Raw genomic sequence first — 21,331 nt, forward strand, 5'->3', positions numbered from 1 at the left:
GATAGAAACATAGAAACATAGAAGACTGACGGCAGAAAAAGACCTCATGGTCCATCTAGTCTGCCCTTATACTATTTCCTGTATTTTATCTTAGGATGGATATATGTTTATCCCAGGCATGTTTACATTCAGTTACTGTGGATTTACCAACCACGTCTGCTGGAAGTTTGTTCCAAGGATCTACTACTCATAGAAACATAGAAACATAGAAGACTGACGGCAGAAAAAGACCTCATGGTCCATCTAATCTGCCCTTATACTATTTCCTGTATTTTATCTTAGGATGGATATATGTTTATCCCAGGCATGTTTACATTCAGTTACTGTGGATTTACCAACCACGTCTGCTGGAAGTTTGTTCCAAGGATCTACTACTCTTTCAGTAAAATAATATTTTCTCATGTTGCCTTTGATCTTTTCCCCAACTAACTTCAGATTGCGTCCCCTTGTTCTTGTGTTCACTTTCCTATTAAAAACACTTCCCTCCTGAACCTTATTTAACCCTTTAATATATTTAAATGTTTCGATCATGTCCCCCCTTTCCCTTCTGTCCTCCAGACTATACAGATTGAGTTCATGAAGTCTTTCCTGATACGTTTTATGCTTAAGACCTTCCACCATTCTCATCATATGAAATATGCAAACTAAATAAATAAATCTGCATTTGGAAAGATTCCTGGACACCCAAATGTCAAAGGATGTCCTTAAAGGTCATGACAAACTTGTCAAGATTGAAGACCATCACCCAACTTGGAAATGCAAAGCTGGAGAAGAGCAGAAAAGGGAAGTTTAAAAAAATTTGTTTTGCAAAGTCTGCTGCTTTTTATTTTTAGAAACAGGCAACCCGTATCATTAGGAATCAACCCAAGCGTTTCACTTTTCAGTTGGCCATGGTTAACAATTGTGCCTTTTCTTTTCTCTGATCGAGTTATGGCATTGAATATGTCCTGCTTTCAAACATTAGATTCTGTTTTTTTAGACTTCCCTGCAATTTGCAATAATAATAATAATAACCAGAAAACTTTCCAGTTTACCCAGAAATTCTGCTTCATTTCTAAGGAAATTTCTGTTTCAGTTCCTTAATCTTCTCAATAAACTTGTTTACTTCCAGATGTTTCATTACCCAACTAGATAACATTGTAAGTACTTAAAAAAACCACCAAATTCTTGCCTAACAAATTAAAGGAAAATAAGTTGCTCTTTTACTGTTATCTGAAGCACTTCGCTGTTTTTCTTCTATGCTGAACATCCACAATTCCCTATTAATATTCAAGTATATATTTTGCCTTTTCATATTTGTTGACAATTCATCTTTGTTTTAAATTAATTTGATTTATTTCTTGCGAGTTGGTCCTGAAGAACCAACATTGGGGGGGAAACCCAAATGTTCTAAGTCAGGGGTCCCCAAACTTGGCAACTGTAAGACTTGTGGACTTCAACTCCCAGAATTCTCCAGCCAGCTATAGAAACATAGAAACATAGAAGTCTGACGGCAGAAAAAGACCTCATGGTCCATCTAGTCTGCCCTTATACTATTTTCTGTATTTTATCTTACAATGGATATATGTTTATCCCAGGCATGTTTAAATTCAGTTACTGTGGATTTATCTACCACGTCTGCTGGAAGTTTGTTCCAAGGATCTACTACTCTTTCAGTAAAATAATATTTTCTCATGTTGCTTTTGATCTTTCCCCCAACTAACTTCAGATTGTGTCCCCTTGTTCTTGTGTTCACTTTCCTATTAAAAACACTTCCCTCCTGGACCTTATTTAACCCTTTAACATATTTAAATGTTTCGATCATGTCCCCCCTTTTCCTTCTGTCCTCCAGACTCTACAGATTGAGTTCATGAAGTCTTTCCTGATACGTTTTATGCTTAAGACCTTCCACCATTCTTGTAGCCCGTCTTTGGACCCATTCAATTTTGTCAATATCTTTTTGTAGGTGAGGTCTCCAGAACTGAACACAGTACTGTATTCCAAATGTGGTCTCACCAGCGCTCTATACAGCGGGATCATAATCTCACTCTTCCTGCTTGTTATACCTCTAGCTATGCAGCCAAGCATCCTACTTGCTTTCCCTACCGCCTGATCGCACTGCTCACCCATTTTGAGACTGTCAGAAATCACTACCCCTAAATCCTTCTCTTCTGAAGTATTTGCTAACACAGAACTGCCAATACAATACTCAGATTGAGGATTCCTTTTCCCCAAGTGCATCATTTTACATTTGGAAACATTAAACTGCAGTTTCCATGCTATGCTAGCTAGAGAATTCTGGGAGTTGAAGTCCAAAAGTCCACCTGGGTGAGGAGCCTTCTTGGAACTGCTGGAAGTGTTGTAGACTGGAGATAGATGATGCCGTATCCCTCCCCTTCTGTTAAGGGGCTCCTATAGGTATCGTCAGGTACGCAGAACCGGTAGAAAAATTTTGATTTTTTCTTTTTCTCCCTTCTGGGCTCTGAGTATATTTTTCCTATCGCAGTAAATGAGTATAATTTTAGAAGAGCTGTGCATTTGTGTGTGTATACATACACATTACAGTTTATATAGTAGATAATGTGTATTTTTCTGTGCCTGTGTGTAATACATATTTATTTATTTATTTATTTTTATTGGATTTGTATGCCGCCCCTCTCCGTAGACTCGGGGCGGCTAACAACAACAATAAAAAACAGCATGTAAATCCAATACTAAAAGAACTAAAAAACCCTTATTGTAAAACTAATCATACATACAAGCAAACATACCATGCATAAATTGTAAAGGCCTAGGGGGAAAGAGTATCTCAGTTCCCCCATGCCTGGCGGAAGAGGTGGGTTTTAAGGAGCTTACGAAAGGCGAGGAGGGTGGGGGCAATTCTAATCTCCAGGGGGAGTTGGTTCCAGAGGGCCAGGGCCGCCACAGAGAAGGCTCTTCCCCTGGGTCCCGCCAAACGACATTGTTTAGTCGATGGGACCTGGAGAAGGCCAACTCTGTGGGACCTAATCGGTCGCTGGGATATTGTGCGGCAGAAGGCGGTTCCGGAGGTATTCTGGTCCGATGCCATGTAGGGCTTTATAGGTCATAACTAACACTTTGTGACCGGAAACTGATCGCCAGCCAGTGTAATCTATCTTCTATCTATAATGTGCCAACCATTACTTCTGGTGCTGCCTTCAGGCTATCCATCCCTAGCTCCCTCAATCATTGGTCATCCGATTAGCCTTTGGACCCTTAATCATTTCTGTGGCTCTTCCTGCATCTAATCCAGGATCTAATTGAGCCTAAGCTTGGTTTTCTTTAAAGCAAAAGAGAAAGACAGAGGTTGCAGAATGGAATGGGTTATCTCTTTGTACAGGACATTAAAAGCAAAGGGCAAAGGGCTCGTGAAAACCACCTTCAATCTAGGCTCCAACAAATCGTTGGGATCAAAGTTTTCTATGCAAATACGTTTTTAATCTCCCTGGTCAATTAACATTTCTCTGGCATTGCAACATTCTTTCTGTCTTTCTATAAACGGGACTATTCCCTACTGTGTTACCACCTCTTATGCTTGGATGTTCCACAAGGAACAAGAATTTGCTCACATAAAATAAGGATGTTTTAATTTGGAAGAAACCAATATTTCCGGTCACAATTCAAAGTGTTGGTTATGACCTATAAAGCCTTTCATGGCATCGGACCAGATTATCTCCGGGACCGCCTTCTGCCGCACGAATCCCAGCGATCGATTAGGTCCCGCAATGGCGTTTGGCGGGGCCCAGGAGAAGAGCCTTCTCTGTGGCGGCCCCGACCCTCTGGAACCAGCTCCCCCCAGATATCAGAATTGCCCCCACCCTCCTTGCCTTTCGCAAGCTCCTTAAAACCCACCTCTGTCGTCAGGCATGGGGTAATTGAAATTTCCCTTCCCCCTAGGCTTATAGAATTTATACATGGTATGCTTGTATGTATGAGTGGTTCTTTAAATTGGGGTTTTTTTAGATTGTTTTTAATATTAGATTTGTTTACATTGTCTTTTTATATTGTTGTTAGCCGCCCCGAGTCTTCGGAGAGGGGCAGCATACAAATCTAATAAATGGATGGATGGATGGATGGATGGATGGATGGATGGATGGATAGATAGGTAGATAGGTAGATAGGTAGATAAATAAATATGATATTTGTTAGTTAACAAATAACCTCTTGTATGATCCTGGCTTTATACACTGCTCAAAAAAATAAAGGGAACACTCAAAGAACACATCTTAGATCTGAATGAATGACATATTCTCATTGAATACTTTGCTCTGTACAAAGTTGAATGTACTGACAACATGTGAAATTTATTGTCAATCAGTGTCGCTTCCTAAGTGGACAGTTTGATTTCACAGAAATTTGATTTACTTGGAGTTATGTTGTGCTGTTTAAGTTTCTCTTTTTTTGAGCAATATACAGTAGTACCCCTAGATACGAGCATAATTTGTTCCAGAAGGGAGCTTGTATGTCGAGCAACTCGTATCTGTAACAAATAACTTTAGACGTTGTTTTTCCCCTCCGAGATAACCAAAAGCAAGGATTCTTGCGCCACCTAGTGGACGCTCGGCTCGTATCTCGAATTTGAGCTCGGGACTGGAACAGAAATGTCTCTCCCCTCGTGGCTCGTATCTTGAAATACTCGCATGTAGAGCAGCTCGTATCTAGAGGTACTACTGTATTTTATTTAGTGAGCTTTGTTCTGGTATGTAACACTCTGTATTAAAATTATTTAATTAAATACGTGGTATGCACTTTAACAGACTTAGATCTCCTATTTTTCAGATCTGCTGTGTGGTTTTTTTTTAAATGTTTGTTTAGTTTGTTTTTAAAAATACTGCTTTAAAAGAATGTTTTTCAGTAAACATTGTAAAATCACAAGGAATTAAATTAAGGACAGCTAAAACCACCCTAAAATTATTGTACAACAAATAGCAATAATAAAAAATAAAAATGTGGTTGGAATAAAATTAACCAAAAAGGTGACATGGCAACATGATCTATTAAAATATTAGCATCTTAAAAGAGAAGGACTTTTGCATGGAGTCCAAAAGAGACATTCATTCATTCATTCATTCATTCATTCATTCATTTATTAGATTTGTATGCCGCCCCTCTCCAAAGACTTGGGGCGGCTAACAACAATAAAAAAGACAATGTAAACAAATCTAATATTAAGAATAATCTAAAAAACCCCAATTTAAAAAACCAATCATGCATACAAACATACCATGTATAAATTCTATAAGCCTAGGGAGAAGGGAAAAATGTCAATTCCCCCATGCCTGACGACAGAGGTGGGTTTTAAGGAGCTTGCGAAAGGCAAGGAGGTTGGAGGCAACTCTGATATCTGGGGGGAGTTGGTTCCAGAGAGTCAGGGCCGCCACAGAGAAGGCTCTTCCCCTGGGAAGAGATGAGATATTCACTGCAGGAGATCCAATGTTCCAAAGGACAATCTTGAACTTACAAAAAGAAAGACTAGCTAAAACAAAGGGCTCTGCATATTTTTATTTTATTTGGAGGAAACACTTTGGACTTTGCACAAAGTACAACAGCTACCTGTTATCCATTAAAGCTTTTAGAGTTAATATTAGTTTTTAATAGTAATGCATTCTTTGTAAAAATTATTATAGTTAAATAGTAATTATTTAACACACTTAAAAGAAACCCTAGATGGCAAACCCAGCAATACAAAACTACTGTACCAACATTTTGCTGCCCTCCAGTGGCCAATCAGATACGGTACACCTAACCCTGCCATGCCATTAATATACAGTATTATACACAGGGTACTTCTAGGCAGGGGTTAGCAACCTGCTCCCTGTCGCTCAAAATATGTGTCACAACCGCCAATGTGTGATACCCATCGGCACACAGTTTATTGAGCTTTTTGACCCCCGGTAAGCCAACCATTGATAAATCAAAGAAAAGTCTTCACATGAAAACAAAATGTTTAATTCAACTACATATGCTAGTTTTGTGGCTGCTCAGGAAATAGCCAGATGCGAGAAGGGTTTTGTGACTCCCGGTGTTTTCTTTTTGGTGGGAAACAGGTCTAAATGGCTCCTGCTTGGGTGGGGGTTGGAGTAGATGGCCTCCAAGGTCCCTTCCAACTCTGTTAATCTGTATAGGTGTCTACCCCACCTGCTGCCCTTAACTGACCCTTGAATGTGCCCTGTTTCATGCCAAAATGACTGGTTCAGATGGTTATCTAACTTTAAAAACAATAAAACAAAAACCAATCAAAATCTCTTAGTATAAATCAAAATAAAGATATACACAATAGAAATTCGGACCAAAATCAATACAATCCCTGTCTGAGTCCAATCCACTTGATAATTATTAATAACTTACTAATATCATAACACACAAATACTTCTCACTAACAAAAATAACAAACATAATCAAACTAAGTCGTCACAATCCATATTCCTGCTAGTTTGCAGGAACTATCCCCCTCTCTTTTTCTCTCTTTTCTTTCTTTCTCCTTGTTTCCTTTCCTCCTTCTTTTCTTTTCTATCCCACTTCCAACTACCTCTCCTTTCCACATCACCCTTGGACTACTAAATACTACAGTTATAAGATTATCCAAATAGGAATATTGAATACAAAATAATTACATATAGACAAATATTTGGAATGTATATACAACAATACATATAAGCTACTGTATAAAAATATTGTTTACCCCATCCCCCTCCTATTTCTCTTTTTGTATTCCCATCCCCCCTTTCTCTTTTTTAAAATAACCTAATAAAGTATATTTTAACAAGAAAACAAAATGTTTAATTCAACTGCATATGCTAGTTCTGTGGCTGCTCAGAAAATAGCCAGATGCGGGAAGGGTTTTGTGACTCCCGGTGTTTTCTTTTCTGTGGGAAACAGGTCTAAATGGCTCCTGCTTGGGTGGGGGTTGGGGTAGATGACCTCCAAGGTCCCTTCCAACTCTGTTAATCTGTATAGGTGTCTACCCCACCTGCTGCCCTTAACTGACCCTTGAATGTGCCCTTCTGTTTCATGCCAAAATGACTGCTCAGTTAAAAAGCCTATTTGTACTACATGCTATTGCTTTACCCAGGAGTGCAATTCACTGGAAGCTGGCTAAAAAAAGACAAGTCTGTCAATCACAGAATTTGACAGGCTGGAAAAAACCCCACAGACTTTTCAACAAGCAGGGCCGCTCTACACACAAACAAACACACACACACACAATATTTCAATATTGGGGTGTTCAAAAACAGGGTCCCATTTTGGAATGAGCGGCATATAAATACAATAAATAAATAAATAAAATCCCAAACTGTCCCAGAATTTGACAGGCAGAAAAAAAATCAGACTTTTCATCAAACAGGACCGCTTTACAAACACACATGCGCGCACGCACACACACACACACACACACACACAGTATTTCAATACGAGGTACTGTATTCAAAAACAGGATCCCGTTTTGGAATGAGTGGCATATAAATACAATGGATGGATGGATGGATGGATGGATGGATGGATGGATGGATGGATGGATGGATGGATGGATGGATGGATAGATAGACTGTTAATAGATAGATAGGTAGGTAGATAGGCAGGTATGTAGGTAGGTAGATAGATAGATAGATAGATAGATACACTGTAGATAGGTAGATAGATAGATAGACAGACAGACAGACAGACAGACAGACTGTAAATAGATAGACAGATAGATAGGTAGGTAGATAGATACACTGTAGATAGAAAGATAGATAGATAGATAAGATAGATAGACTGTAAATATATAGATAGATAAATATATAGATAGATAGACTGTAAATAGATAGATAGATAGATAGATAGATAGATAGATAGATAGATAGACAGACAGAATGTAAATAGATAGGTAGGTAGGTAGGTAGGTAGGTAGATAGATAGATAATAGGTAGGTTAGGTAGGTAGGTAGGTAGATAGATGGTAGGTAGGTAGATAGATAGATAATAGGTAGGTAGATAAATAGGTAGGTAGATAGATAGATAGATAGATAGATAAGATAGACTGTAAATAGATAGATAAATAGATAGATAGACTGTAGATAGATAGATAGATAGATAGATAGATAGATAGACTGTAGATAGATAGATAGATAGATAGATAAATAGATAGATAGACTGTAGATAGATAGATAGATAGATAGATAGATAGATAGATAGATAGATAGATAGATAGATAGATAATAGGTAGGTAGGTAGGTAGGTAGGTAGGTAGGTAGATAGATAGATAGATAGATAGATAGATAGATAGATAGATAGATAGATAAAATCCCATCTGTCCCAGAATTTGACAGGCAGGGGAAAAATCAGACTTACTCTACACACTCACGCACACACACACAATATTTCAATACTGGGGTATTCAAAAACAGGATTCCGTCTTGGAAGGCGCAGCATATCAATACAACCAACCAATCAAATCCCAGTATGTCCCAGAATTTGACAGGCAGGGGGGGGGGGATCAGACTTTTCATCAAGCAGGACCACTCTACAAACACACACACACAATTTCAATGCGGGGTATTAAAAAAAACAGGATCCCAGTATTTGACAGGCGGGGGGGGGGGGGGGAGATCGCCCTGTCAGAAATGACCCTTGGGCGGGAGGGTCGGGGGTTGGACTAGATGACCTCGAAGGCCCCTTCCCGCTCTGATTGTAATCCAATTTTCTTTCTCCACGGGGCCCGATCCACCATTCCCCCCCCCCCCCCCGCGCGCCAGGAGGATTTGCACGGGGACGCCACTCTTTTCTGCCCAGCCCAAGCCGGGCAAGGAACAGAAGGGCACCGAGCCCGGGGCAGAGAGAGAGCGGAGCGGCCCTTCTTTCCCTGCCGGCGGTTCAAACACCCGCAGCCCCGCTTACCTGAGGCGGCCGGGCTCGTCCCTCAGCTTCGGCCTCTTGGCGCGCGGCGCCTCCGCCGACCTCCTCATGCCGTCGGCAGTGGCTAGTGGCGGCCCTGAGGGCGAAGCGAGGGCTTTCCCGCCCCTTCCCGGCGAGGCGGGGCAGCCGAGGCGGAGGCCGAAGGGGGCGCGGCGGCCGTGGGTGTAACGCCAGGCCGGAGCGGGCGGGCGCGCTCGTGGAAGAGGAGGAGGAACCGGCAGGCTTTTCCTTGCGGCGTGGCCGGGCCGGCCGGCCTACTCTTCTCTGCCCCCCGCCCAAGGCCGGGACAGCTGGCGGGCCGGGGCGTGGCTGGGCCGGGCCGGGGAGGGCCTCGCAGCCATCTTGGGCCGCGTTGCTGCCGCCTCCGCCTCCTCCGCCGGTTTCCTCGCCAAGCGCGGCTCTCGCGGGGAAGGTAACTGATGAGGGGGGCCCGGCCGGTGGGTTAGGCGGCACTCCCGGTTCGTCTTGGCGGGAAGGTGGCGGCTCCTTCTCCTCTTGGAGGGACCTGGGACGGCCGAGTGTGGCCTGTGAGGGTTGGAGAAGCTGGGGCCCCAGAAGCTCCTCGGGTCCGGTCCCTGAGCCACGGTGGCGGTTGTGTGTTGGCCACGGCACAAAGCGGGGACTGTGCGCGGACCCAGCCCGCCTGGTTGATCTCGAGGGTGGCCCGGGACTCCCGGCAGCTGCCGAAAGGGGTTGGTTGGGGGGGTCACTTAAGGGAAGGAGATCTGTTGCGATTTCAGAATATGTGTGTATGTTTGTATGTGTTTATGTGAATGTGTGTATGTGTAAATGAATGTGTATATGTATGTATATGTGTGTATATATAATCTATATGTATGTATGTATATGTGTATATATGTTTAGATGCATGTATGCATGTTTGTGTCTAAGTGTGTATTTATATGTTTATGTGTGTATATACTGTATGTGTGTGTGGATATGTATGCATATATGGATGTGGATATATGTATTTATATACGTGTGTATGTAGATATGTGGATATATGTACGTATGTTTGTTATATTTATGTTTGTATGTACAGTATTTGTTTATGTATTTGTATATGTCTTCGGAGAGGGGCGGCATATTAATCCAATAAATAAATAAATAAATAAATAAATGTTTAGATGTATGTATGCATGTTTATGTGTCTATGTGTGTGTATTTGTATGTGGATATCTGTATTTATATATGTGTGTGTTTATATGTATGTTTGTGTGTATACAGTATATGTATATATATTGCCCAAAAAAGTAAAGGGAACACTCAAATAATTGAATATTTCATTTGCACAACTGTTCCATTTGCACAACAGCATGTGAGATTGATTGTCAATTGGTGTTGCTTCCTAAGTGGACAGTTTGATTTCACAGAAGTTTGCTTTACTTGGAGTTATATTCTGTTGTGTAAGTGTTCCCTTTATTTATTTGAGCAGTGTATATATGTGTGTATATACTGTATATGCATGTATGTTATTTATTTATTTATTTTTTATTTATTACTTAGATTTGTATGCCGCCCCTCTCCGAAGACTCGGGGCGGCTCACAACATGTAGAAACAAATCATAAGTAAACAGACAAATTTAAAAATATTTAAATATTTAAAAAAACCCATATGCTAACAGACGCACACACAGACATACCATGCATAAATTAAACATGCCCAGGGGGAGATGTTTCAGTTCCCCCATGCCTGACGGCAGAGGTGGGTTTTAAGGAGTTTACGGAAGGCAGGAAGAGTAGGGGCAGTCCTAATCTCCGGGGGGAGTTGGTTCCAGAGGACCGGTGCCGCCACAGAGAAGGCTCTTCCCCTGGGGCCCGCCAACCGACATTGTTTAGTTGACGGGACCCGGAGAAGGCCCACTCTGTGGGACCTAATCGGTCGCTGGGATTCGTGCGGCAGGAGGCGGTCTCGGAGATATTCTGGTCCAATGCCATGAAGGGCTTTAAAGGTCATAACCAACACTTTGAATTGTGACCGGAAACTGATCGGCAGCCAATGCAGACTGCGGAGTGATGACGAAACATGGGCATACCTAGGTAAGCCCATGACTGCTCTCGCAGCTGCATTTTGCACGATCTGAAGTTTCCGAACACTTTTCAAAGGTAGCCCCATGTAGAGAGCATTACAGTAGTCGAACCTCGAGGTGATGAGGGCATGAGTGACTGTGAGCAACGAGTCCCGGTCCAGATAGGGCCGCAACTGGTGCACCAGGCGAACCTGGGCAAACGCCCCCCTCGCCACAGCTGAGAGATGTTGTTCTAATGTGAGCTGTGGATCGAGGAGGACGCCCAAGTTGCGGACCCTCTCTGAGGGGGTCCATAATTCCCCCCCCCAGGGTAATGGACGGACAGATGGAATTGTCCTTGGGAGGCAAAGCCCACAGCCACTCCGTCTTATCCGGGTTGAGCTTGAGTCTGTTGACACCCATCCAGGCCCCAACAGCCTCCAGGCACCGGCACATCACTTCCACCGCTTCGTTGATGTGCATGTGGGATATATACAGTATGTGTGTGTGTGTATGTATGCGTTTGTGTGTGTGTATACGTATGTATGTGTATATAGGTATGTATATGTATACACACACACACACAGAGCATTGAGGTGCTTTACAGCTTCAAAGTGGTTTTTTTGCATCCTTTTTTGCTGAGATGAAACTCAAGTCGAAGTTCTTTTCTGAAAATGTGTGATTGTGACTTGGTTAAACCAAGGTTAAACCAAGGCATAATAATGTTTAGTGTGTCAAACAAATGTTATCGGTAGGGGTTTTTTTAATTTTTGGCTTTGGTATGGTTTGGTATGGTTCATATGATTCGTAAATGAGGCCCTAAGCCCTCCTGATTGAAGAGACTATGGTTTAGAACATGTGAATATATTATATTCCTATAGCGGTTTTTCCTTACACGTTAAGCCATGATTTATTTAGGGAAAGCATCCCTAGGAAAACAAGGGAGTTCACACAGATCCCTGAGCTTAAGCCATGGTTTACAAACCACAGTGTTAGATCTGCACAACTTGGTCAGACCCAGAGTGCAGAAGGGGAATAACTTTTAACTACACCAAGTTGCATGGCATTGCTGCCCTGTGCTTTCCGTTAATCATAGCTGAGCTACTCAGCAGAGCAAGATCAGGTAGACTGCTCCTATCCAGAGTGACAGTGCGTGGAGCAGAGCCCTTGGGGTTTTTTCCCCAAGGGGTTTGCTTTGACCTAACATATTGGCCCCATTGGAAACACTGCAGATGTGATTTGTGGCTGCTCTTAACGTGTGCTGTATTAGAGGCCGTGATTCCAGGCTATAGTTAAGGTAAAAGTTTCCCCACACGTGTGCTAATTTTTGCCGGCTTTAAAGGCGATGCTCATCTCTGTTTGTTTGTTTGTTTGTTTGTTTATTTATTTATTTATTAATCAGATTTGTATGCCGCCCCTCTCCGCAGACTCGGGGCGGCTAACAGCAATAATAATACAATGTAAACAAATCTAATATTTAAGTTAATTTAAAACCCCAATTTAGAAACCAATCATACATACTGACATACCATGCATAAATTTTATAAGCGTAGGGGGAGGAAAGTCTCAATTCCCCCGTGCCTGACGACAGAGGTGGGTTTTAAGGAACGTATGAAAGGCAAGGTGGGTGGGGGCAACTCTGATATCTGGGGGGAGTTGGTTCCAAACGGTCGGGCCCGCCACAGAGAAGGCTCTTCCCCTGGGTCCCACCAAACGACATTGTTTAGTTGACGAAACCCGGAGAAGGCCAACTCTGTGGGACCTAACTGGTCGCTGGGATTCGTGCGGCAGAAGGCGGTCCCAGAGATATTCTGGTCCAGTGCCATGAAGGGCTTTATAGGTCATAACCAACACTTTGAATTTTGACCGGAAACTGATCGGCAACCAATGCAGACTGCGGAGTGTTTGTGTGACATGGGAGTATTTAGGAAAGCCCATGATAGCTCTCGCAGCTGCATTCTGCATGATCTGAAGTTTCCGAACACTTTTCAAAGGTAGCCCCATGTAGAGAGCGTTACAGTAGTCGAGCCTCGAGGTGATGAGGGCATGAGTGACTGTGAGCAGTGACTCCCGGTCCAAATAGGGCCGCAACTGGTGCACCAGGCGAACCTGGGCAAACGACCCCCTCGCCACAGCTGAAAGGTGTTTCTCTAATGTGAGCTGTGGATCGAGGAGGACGCCCAAGTTGCGGACCCTCTCTGTGGGGGTCAGTGATTCCCCCCCCAGGGTAATGGACGGACAGATGGGATTGTCCTTGGGAGGCAAAACCCACAGCCACTCCGTCTTATCAGGGTTGAGTTTGAGTCTGTTGACACCCATCCAGACCGCAACAGCTTCCAGGCACCAGGTTTCTAAGCCAAAGTGCCAGAATGCCCGAAGACATCTCCATGGTCATGTGGCCAGCATGTCTAAACGCCGAAAGCGCATGGGACACTGTTACCTTCCCACCACTTGCATTTTTTACGTGCTTTTGAGCTGCTCGGTTGGCAGTTGCTGGAACAAGTAACAGGAGCTCAGTCTCTTATCTAGGGATTTGAACCGCTGAATTGCCAAACTTTCTGATTGACAAGCTCAGTGTCTCAGCCACTGACCCACCGTGTCCCCATAGTTAAGCTACTCCACCTTCAAGTCAGTTTAAATGGCCTTTTGTGATTGGGTGAATGGGGTCTGCGTTGTTACCCCAAGAGAAAAAAAAATCCCAAGCTTTGGGATAATTTACCCAGATTTGAGAGAATCAAAGAAAAGATGATACAGTGGTACCTCTACTTAAGAACGCCTCTACTTAAGAACTTTTCTAGATAAGAACCAGGTGTTCAAGGGGTTTTTTTTGCCTCTATTTTTATTTATTTATTTTGTCCAATACACAATGAGGGTTTTAGTGGGTATATATCTATATATACATAGTAAAATACATGATGAAGGTTATAGAGGAGATACTCATAGTAAAATATATCTAAAAAATAATAGAAAAGAAGATATAGGAATAGAACATATCAATGAAAGAATAGAAGAAGAGATATAGGAATAGAAGAAAGGAATAGGAGATATAGGAGAGCAATAGGACAGGGGACGGAAGGCACTCTAGTGCACTTGTACTCGCCCCTTACTGACCTCTTAGGAATCTGGATAGGTCAACCGTAGATAATCTAAGGGTAAAGTGTTGGGGGTTTGGGGATGACACTATGGAGTCCGGTAATGAGTTCCACGCTTCGACAACTCGGTTACTGAAGTCGTATTTTTTACAGTCAAGTTTGGAGCGGTTAATAGTAAGTTTAAATCTGTTGTGTGCTCTTGTGTTGTTGTGGTTGAAGCTGAAATAGTCGCCGACAGGCAGGACGTTGCAGCATATGATCTTGTGGGCAATACTTTAAGGCGTCTTAGTTCTAAACTTTCTAGGCCCAGGATTGAAAGTCTAGTCTCGTAGGGTATTCTGTTTCGAGTGGAGGAGTGAAGGGCTCTTCTGGTGAAGTATCTTTGGACATTTTCAAGGGTGTTAATGTCTGAGATGCGATATGGGTTCCAAACAGATGAGTTGTATTCGAGGATGGGTCTGGCAAAAGTTTTGTAAGCTCTGGTAAGTAGTGTGAGATTGCCAGAGCAGAAGCTACGTAGGATTAGGTTTACAACTCTTGAAGCCTTCTTGGCTATATTGTTGCAGTGGGCTTTGGCACTTAAATCTTTTGTTATTAGTATACCAAGGTCTTTAACCGAGTGGGGATTATTTGTGATAATTTGATTATTCAGTTCGTATTTGGAGTTCAGATTCTTCTTCCCAATGTGTAGGACAGAGCAGTTGCTAGTTGAGATTTGGAGTTGCCATGTGTTAGACCACTCAGAAACAGCGTCAAGGTCTTTTTGGAGAGTAGTTGTGTTATCGGTGGTGTTGAAGAGTTTTACATCGTCGGCGAGGAGGACACAGTTGCTTGGGATGTAATCGCAAAGGTCATTGATGTAGAGAATGAAGAGCGTTGGTCCCAGTACACTACCATGGGGAACACCGCTTTTAACTGGGACGGGGGTGGATATGGTGCTTCCTATTTTGACCACTTGTTGTCTGTTTGACAGGAATGCTGTAATCCAGCTAGGGAGGGATCCTGAGATGCCATAGGATTTGAGTTTTAGCAGTAGTTTGTCGTGGACCACTGAATCAAAGGCTTTGCAGAAGTCAATATAAATTGCATCTGTAGATTTCCCTTGATCTACTAACCATTTTCTACTTAAGAACCCGAGCCCAGAAAAATTTCCCCGGAAATTTGAGAGCGGCACGAAGGGTCAGCCAGTTTCCTGCCATTCCCCCTTTAATCCCGGCCATCTGGATTTTATCATGGGTTTTTAAAAAAAAAAATATAATTTTTATTAAATTTACAAAAATATACAAAAGAAGGAAGAGTAGATACATCGTATTTTACATCATTGTGTCGACATATATTCACCATGCTCTTGTTATATTTATATCATATAATTATTCTGTTTGAGTAAACTTTATCATTTCAACATATCTAACAATACTATAAACAAATATATCCGAGTTAGAAATTAAGTTTAAGACGTTCTGTCTAAATAAATTGTTACCTTTTAACTCTTCCTTCCCCGCACCCCTCAGTGAACTGTTTCAAACAGTTCTAAGTTTCTTAGATTAAACACTGAGCGGCATATGGTTGCTGCGGTTTTTCCGATATTTTTTCTAGTTTACACTTGAATTAGGGACCGATTGGATTTAAAAAAAAAAAAAAGATGTTGATAACAATCCGATAAAAATATTCAGAGTTTTGTATTTGATGAGTATCAGATCCTTTTCTTTTTCCCCTATATGTTAGCCTATATTTAGTTTACATTTTATCTTTTTTCTTTTTGTTACCCAATTATAAATTTTTTCCCAAATCTCATAATATCTTGAGTCCTCTTTATTTTTAAGTTTTAGGGTGAGTCTGTCCATTTCTGCACAATCATATATTTTCTTAACAATTTCTCTTTCGGTTGGCGTGTCCTCTTTTTTCCAATTCTGCGCAGTTGTGATTCTCGTGGCTGTAATTATATGTTGAATCAAGTAGAAGCCCTCTTTTTTACATTCTAGATCTATTATGCCCAAAAGAAAAATTTCTGGTTTTAGTTTTAATATGATTGCCGTAATCTCTTGAATCCATGTTTGGATTTTTTTCCAAAGCTTTTTTATGCGTGGGCATGTCCACCATAAGTGGTAAAAGGATCCTCCAGCAGTTTGGCTTCAGATTAGGGTAAATCTTAGCCAATCTGGCTGGGGCTAGATGCCATGTCATTTATCATTTTATCTCACAACTTTTGGTTGTGTATTTACTGAGAGTTTTTATTTGTTTTGGTCTATGGCTGTAATAAATTGTGAATTGAAATTGATAGTCAGTCAAAAGTTGGGGGCAAGTTTAGCACCCAACCCAACATGCTCAGTTTTTGCAACCAGTTCGGAACTCGCATTTGTTTAAGGAATTTGTTTTGATGAATGCCTGGAAAAAAAATAAAATAAAGCAAACTGGGTGTTTGCTGTCTCCTGGAACTTAGCTGGCTGTAGAAGGCCATGTCATGTGAAGCAGAGGCTTATCCAAGATTCACACCAAACGTGAATCAGCATGATAGAGGAACTGGGACATTGTGTACTTGTGTGTGTACTTTTGATTCAAAGTCCCATCAGGATAAGGAAAAAGTGGCCCTCCTGGATTTTCACAGGGGTGGGGACAAGTCATGTCATGGAAGAAGGAAAATTTTATATAATGGGTTTTTAACTGTTTTTTAGTATTGGATTTTGTTGTACTGTTTTACTGTTGTTGTTAGCCGCCCCGAGTCTGCGGAGAGGGGCGGCATACAAATCCAATAATTAATAATAATAATAATAATTATTATTATTATTATTATTATTATTATTATTATTATTTGGAGTACTGTGTTCAGTTCTGGAGACCTCACCTACAAAAAGATATTGACAAAATTGAACGGGTCCAAAGACGGGCTACAAGAATGGTGGAAGGTCTTAAGCATAAAACGTATCAGGAAAGACTTCATGAACTCAATCTGTATAGTCTGGAGGACAGAAGGAAAAGGGGGGACGTGATCGAAACATTTAAATATGTTAAAGGATTAAATAAGGTTCAGGAGGGAAGTGTTTTTAATAGGAAAGTGAACACAAGAACAAGGGGACACAATCTGAAGTTAGTTGGGGGAATGATCAAAGGCAACGTGAGAAAATATTATTTTACTGAAAGAGTAGTAGATCCTTGGAACAAACTTCCAGCAGACGTGGTTGGTAAATCCACAGTAACTGAATTTAAACATGCCTGGGATAAACATATATCCATTGTAAGATAAAATACAGGAAATAGTATAAGGGCAGACTAGATGGACCATGAGGTCTTTTTCTGCCGTCAGTCTTCTATAATAATAATAATAATAATAATAATAATAATAATAATAATAATAATAATAATAATAATAAATGCTTGGAAAGTTCCAGAGAGTTTAGTCCAACCTACCGTATTTTTCAGAGTATAAAACACACCTTTTTCTCCTCTAAGAGATGCTGATGATTTGGCTGTGTCTTATACTCCGAATGTAGCTTTTGTGAACCTTTATTTTCCAGCCCTAAAAATGCGCTAACTGGCTTGCAGGCTTTTATCAGCTTGCAGGCTTTTTCACAGCTACTCTCTACGAAGGTTTTTTCCAGCCCTAAGTCCTTGCCGGCTTTTTTTTTCAAATAAGGTTTTTTAAGCCCTAACTAGGGTATAAAATAATGTGCTGAAGCTGACCAGACTAAGGATGCTAGCCAGATGAATACCTGGTGGGCAGAATTTTTTTCTCCTATTTTCTTCCATCAAAACTGAGGTGCGTCTTAAATGTCCAGTCAACGAAGCAGTGGAAGTGATGTGCCGGTGCCTGGAGGCTGTTAGGGTCTGGATGGGTGTCAACAGACTCAAACTCAACCCTGATAAGACGGAGTGGCTGTGGGATTTGCCTCCCAAGGACAATTCCATCTGTCCGTCCATTATCCTGGGGGGGGGGAATTATTGACCCCCTCAGAGAGGGTCCGCAACTTGGGCGTCCTCCTCGATCCACAACTCACATTAGAAAACCATCTTTCAGCTGTGGCAAGGGGGGGCGTTTGCCCAGGTTCGCCTGGTACACCAGTTGCGACCCTATCTGCTCACAGTCACTCATGCCCTCATCACCTCGAGGTTCGACTACTGTAACACTCTCTACATGGGGCTACCTTTGAAAAGTGTTTGGAAACTTCAGATCATGCAAAATGCAGCTGCGAGAGCAATCATGGGCTTCCCTAGGTATGCCCATGTTACACCAACACTCCGCAGTCTGCATTGGTTGCCGATCAGTTTCCGGTCACAATTCAAAGTGTTGGTTATGACCTATAAAGCCCTTCATGGCATCGGGCCAGAATACCTCCGGGACCGCCTTCTGCTGCATGAATCCCAGCGACCGGTTAGGTCCCATCGACTAAACAATGTCATCTGGTAGGACCCAGGGGAAGAGCCTTCTCTGTGGCGGCCCCGACCCTCTGGAACCAACTCCCCCCCCCCGGCGATTAGGATTGGCCCCACCCTCCTTGTCTTTCTCATAAACTCCTTAAAACCCACCTTTGCCATCAGGGATGGGGGAATTGAGTCATCTCTCCCAGGTCTATATAGTTTATGCATGGTATGTTTGTGTGTATATCTTGCTTTTTAAATGAGGGGAGAGGGGCGGCATACAAACCTAATAAATAAATAAATTCCGGGGCGTCTTATACTCTGAAGAATGCTGCAGTTACAAGAAGTCTGTTTAGTCATTATTAGCTTCCCTTTTGGTTTGGATAAGCGGTGGCGGCTCTTAAATAGAGCTTAACGTGAATATCTAAGTCAAGTTTGGGGGTTTTTCTGCAGACTCTGTAAGAGAAAGGAGATAAATGCTAAAGGTCATATCGTTTGTTCTATTAGATATTATCTCAGTTTTCATATGCTGAGGTTCTGCAAGTTCAAAGATCCAGCAATATTGAATGCTGCCATGGCTATGCTGGCTGGAGAATTCTGGGAATTGAAGTCCACAAGTCTTAAAAGTTGTCAAGTTTGGAGACCTCTGCCCTAAAGTATTGATCTGAGGCATGGAGAGATCTTCCTGTTTTTGTTCCCAAAGGGGGGTTTACTTTTGATAGCACAATGCCACCTGTCACTGGGGCACAATAATTCTATCCCTCTTCTTGATGATCAAGATTGGTGTTTCTCAAAGTTTTTAAAATCATTGTTGAAGATAAAAATCTTGAATTAAAAAAATTGCAGGAATAAAAGTAGCAATCTTTTTTTTCCCAATAAATTTTATTAATTTTCATAAAATAGACAAAACTGACAAACATAACATTAAACATAAAAATGGGGTTGTATCTTCCCCACTTATTCTAAAAGTAAAAATTTCAATACAGAAAAAAGAATACTTAAAAAAAATACTTAAAGTCAACTTATTATTATAAATGAAAAGAAGAAATTTGTTTGACTTTTTATAATAGGTCTTCATAATAATTCTAACATAATTCTAAAATCTTATCCCTACTAATTCTAATATAACACTTAAATCATATCTCTACTAATACAATTCTCTTATTTGTTCATTTGTTTATCTTAACTTTTTATTATTCTTATTTATCCATATATATACACTTTGTTCCATATTTCATTAAATTCTGTTTCTTCTTGATCTTTTAACCGTCTTGTCATCATATCCATTTCAGCGCAATCTAATATTTTTTTAACGACTTCCTCTTCTTTGGGGATATTTTCCCCTTTCCAATTTTGCGCATATATTATCCTGGCCGCGGTCAAAATGTGAATAACTAAGTACAAAATTTCTTTCTTATATTTCTGATTGGTTATTCCCAGTAAATAAAATTCCGGGGTTATTTCTATCTCCTGTTTTACTATTTCTTTTATTATTCTTTCTAGCATTTTCCAGTAAAGTAGCAATCTTATGAAGCCATTGTTGTATTATTATTCTGGAAGGGAATACTTTATTGGGTTTTTTTTTTCTATTCTGAGATTTTTTAGAAAAAAAAAATTGTGATAAAAATGTCTTGTTCTGATATTTTTCAACCTTTCTTTTCTCCAACCTTTATATCTCAAACAGGCTCGGCTCAGGTTTAATATTATTTTGGGTCTAATTTAGTTTTAGGCTTTTAAACTTTTTAATATTATTAAAAGTTGCTGAGAGATTGTCAACAATAATATGCTGCTGACAACTGTTGTCTCTCAGCAACTTTTAATAATAATTTAAAAAAACATTCTAAAAGCCCAAAACTAAATAAGATAGAAGAATGAGAATAAAAAATGTCTGTATATAGGAGACAATTAGTAATACATTTGAGTTAATTGGCCATAGTGAACAACATCACTAATCATAGTGTTTTCTCATAGCTGTATTTGACAAGTCTGTTGTTTAATTAGAAGGAATATTTAATATCTAATCTTTGGAATAGGTCCAGGAATTATATTTTTTATCAGTTACTCCAAATTAATTACTTCATTTCTTAGATGATCTTAAATATTGGTCTTTCTTTTCCTCCCTTCAAGCGCTACACCATTTATCAATTAATTGCAAACACTTACATTCTTTGTGCAGCTGTGAAAACTGCAGAGAGTTTAGTGAGTAATGTGATCTACTGCTGTTGATCTAAGGATAGCAGTGTTAACAGATAAACATAGCTAAATCTAATTATAAATATAATTGCTTGCTACCCCAGCCCAGCAGATTATATATTACTTAGGATCTTAAGGTATGGGCTTGATTTATATATATATCATACTAAGGTGTGGTTTGTTTTAACCACAATTTGAGGAACACTAAGACCGTGAGTAGAATATATCATACTTCCAACGTTACTCTGGGTTTCCACAACATTTAGCTATAAACCCGGGAACGCCTTCTGCCGCACGAATCCCAGCGGCCGATAAGGTCCCACAGAGTTGGCCTTCTCCGGGTCCCGTCGACTAAACAATGTCGTTTGGCGGGTCCCAGGGGAAGAGCCTTCTCTGTGACGGCCCCGACCCTCTGGAACCAGCTCCCCCCTGAGATTAGAACTGCCCCCACCCTCCTTGCCTTCCGCAAACTCCTTAAAACCCACCTCTGCCGTCAGGCATGGGGAAATTGAAATATCTTCCCCAGGCCTATACTGTTTATGTATGGTATGTGGTGTGCATGGGTTTTTTAAAAAATTATGGGGTTTTAGCTTTCTAATTATTGAATTTGTATTATATATTGTTTTCTGTGACTGTTGTGAGCCGCCCCGAGTCTGCGGAGAGGGGTGGCATACAAATTTAATAAATAATAATAATAATAATAATAATAATAATAAAACCCCCATGATTTACAAAGCCAAAAAGTGATTTAGCTGGATTTGTCTTGATAAATCCAGATAGGCACAAATCT

At 41.0% G+C, this 21,331-nt stretch overlaps 2 protein-coding genes across 2 annotated transcripts in view; one reads left to right on the forward strand and one right to left on the reverse strand.

The window, feature by feature from the left end:
- Nucleotides 1-9,520, reverse strand: part of ADK (adenosine kinase) — a 311,940-nt gene extending 302,420 nt beyond the window's left edge. The window contains exon 1 of the mRNA XM_070752037.1: nt 8,877-9,520. Within this exon, the coding sequence (XP_070608138.1) occupies nt 8,877-8,944 (68 nt within the window). The 5' untranslated portion in view covers nt 8,945-9,520. The remainder of the gene's footprint in view (nt 1-8,876) is intronic.
- AP3M1 (adaptor related protein complex 3 subunit mu 1) overlaps nt 9,020-21,331 on the forward strand; it is a 45,003-nt gene continuing 32,691 nt past the window's right edge. Inside the window, exon 1 of the mRNA XM_070752036.1 lies at nt 9,020-9,306. The gene's annotated coding sequence lies outside the window, so the exon portion shown is untranslated. The remainder of the gene's footprint in view (nt 9,307-21,331) is intronic.

Source organism: Erythrolamprus reginae, chromosome 5, assembly GCF_031021105.1.
Source record: "Erythrolamprus reginae isolate rEryReg1 chromosome 5, rEryReg1.hap1, whole genome shotgun sequence".
In the NCBI taxonomy this organism is placed as follows: Eukaryota; Metazoa; Chordata; class Lepidosauria; order Squamata; family Dipsadidae; genus Erythrolamprus; species Erythrolamprus reginae.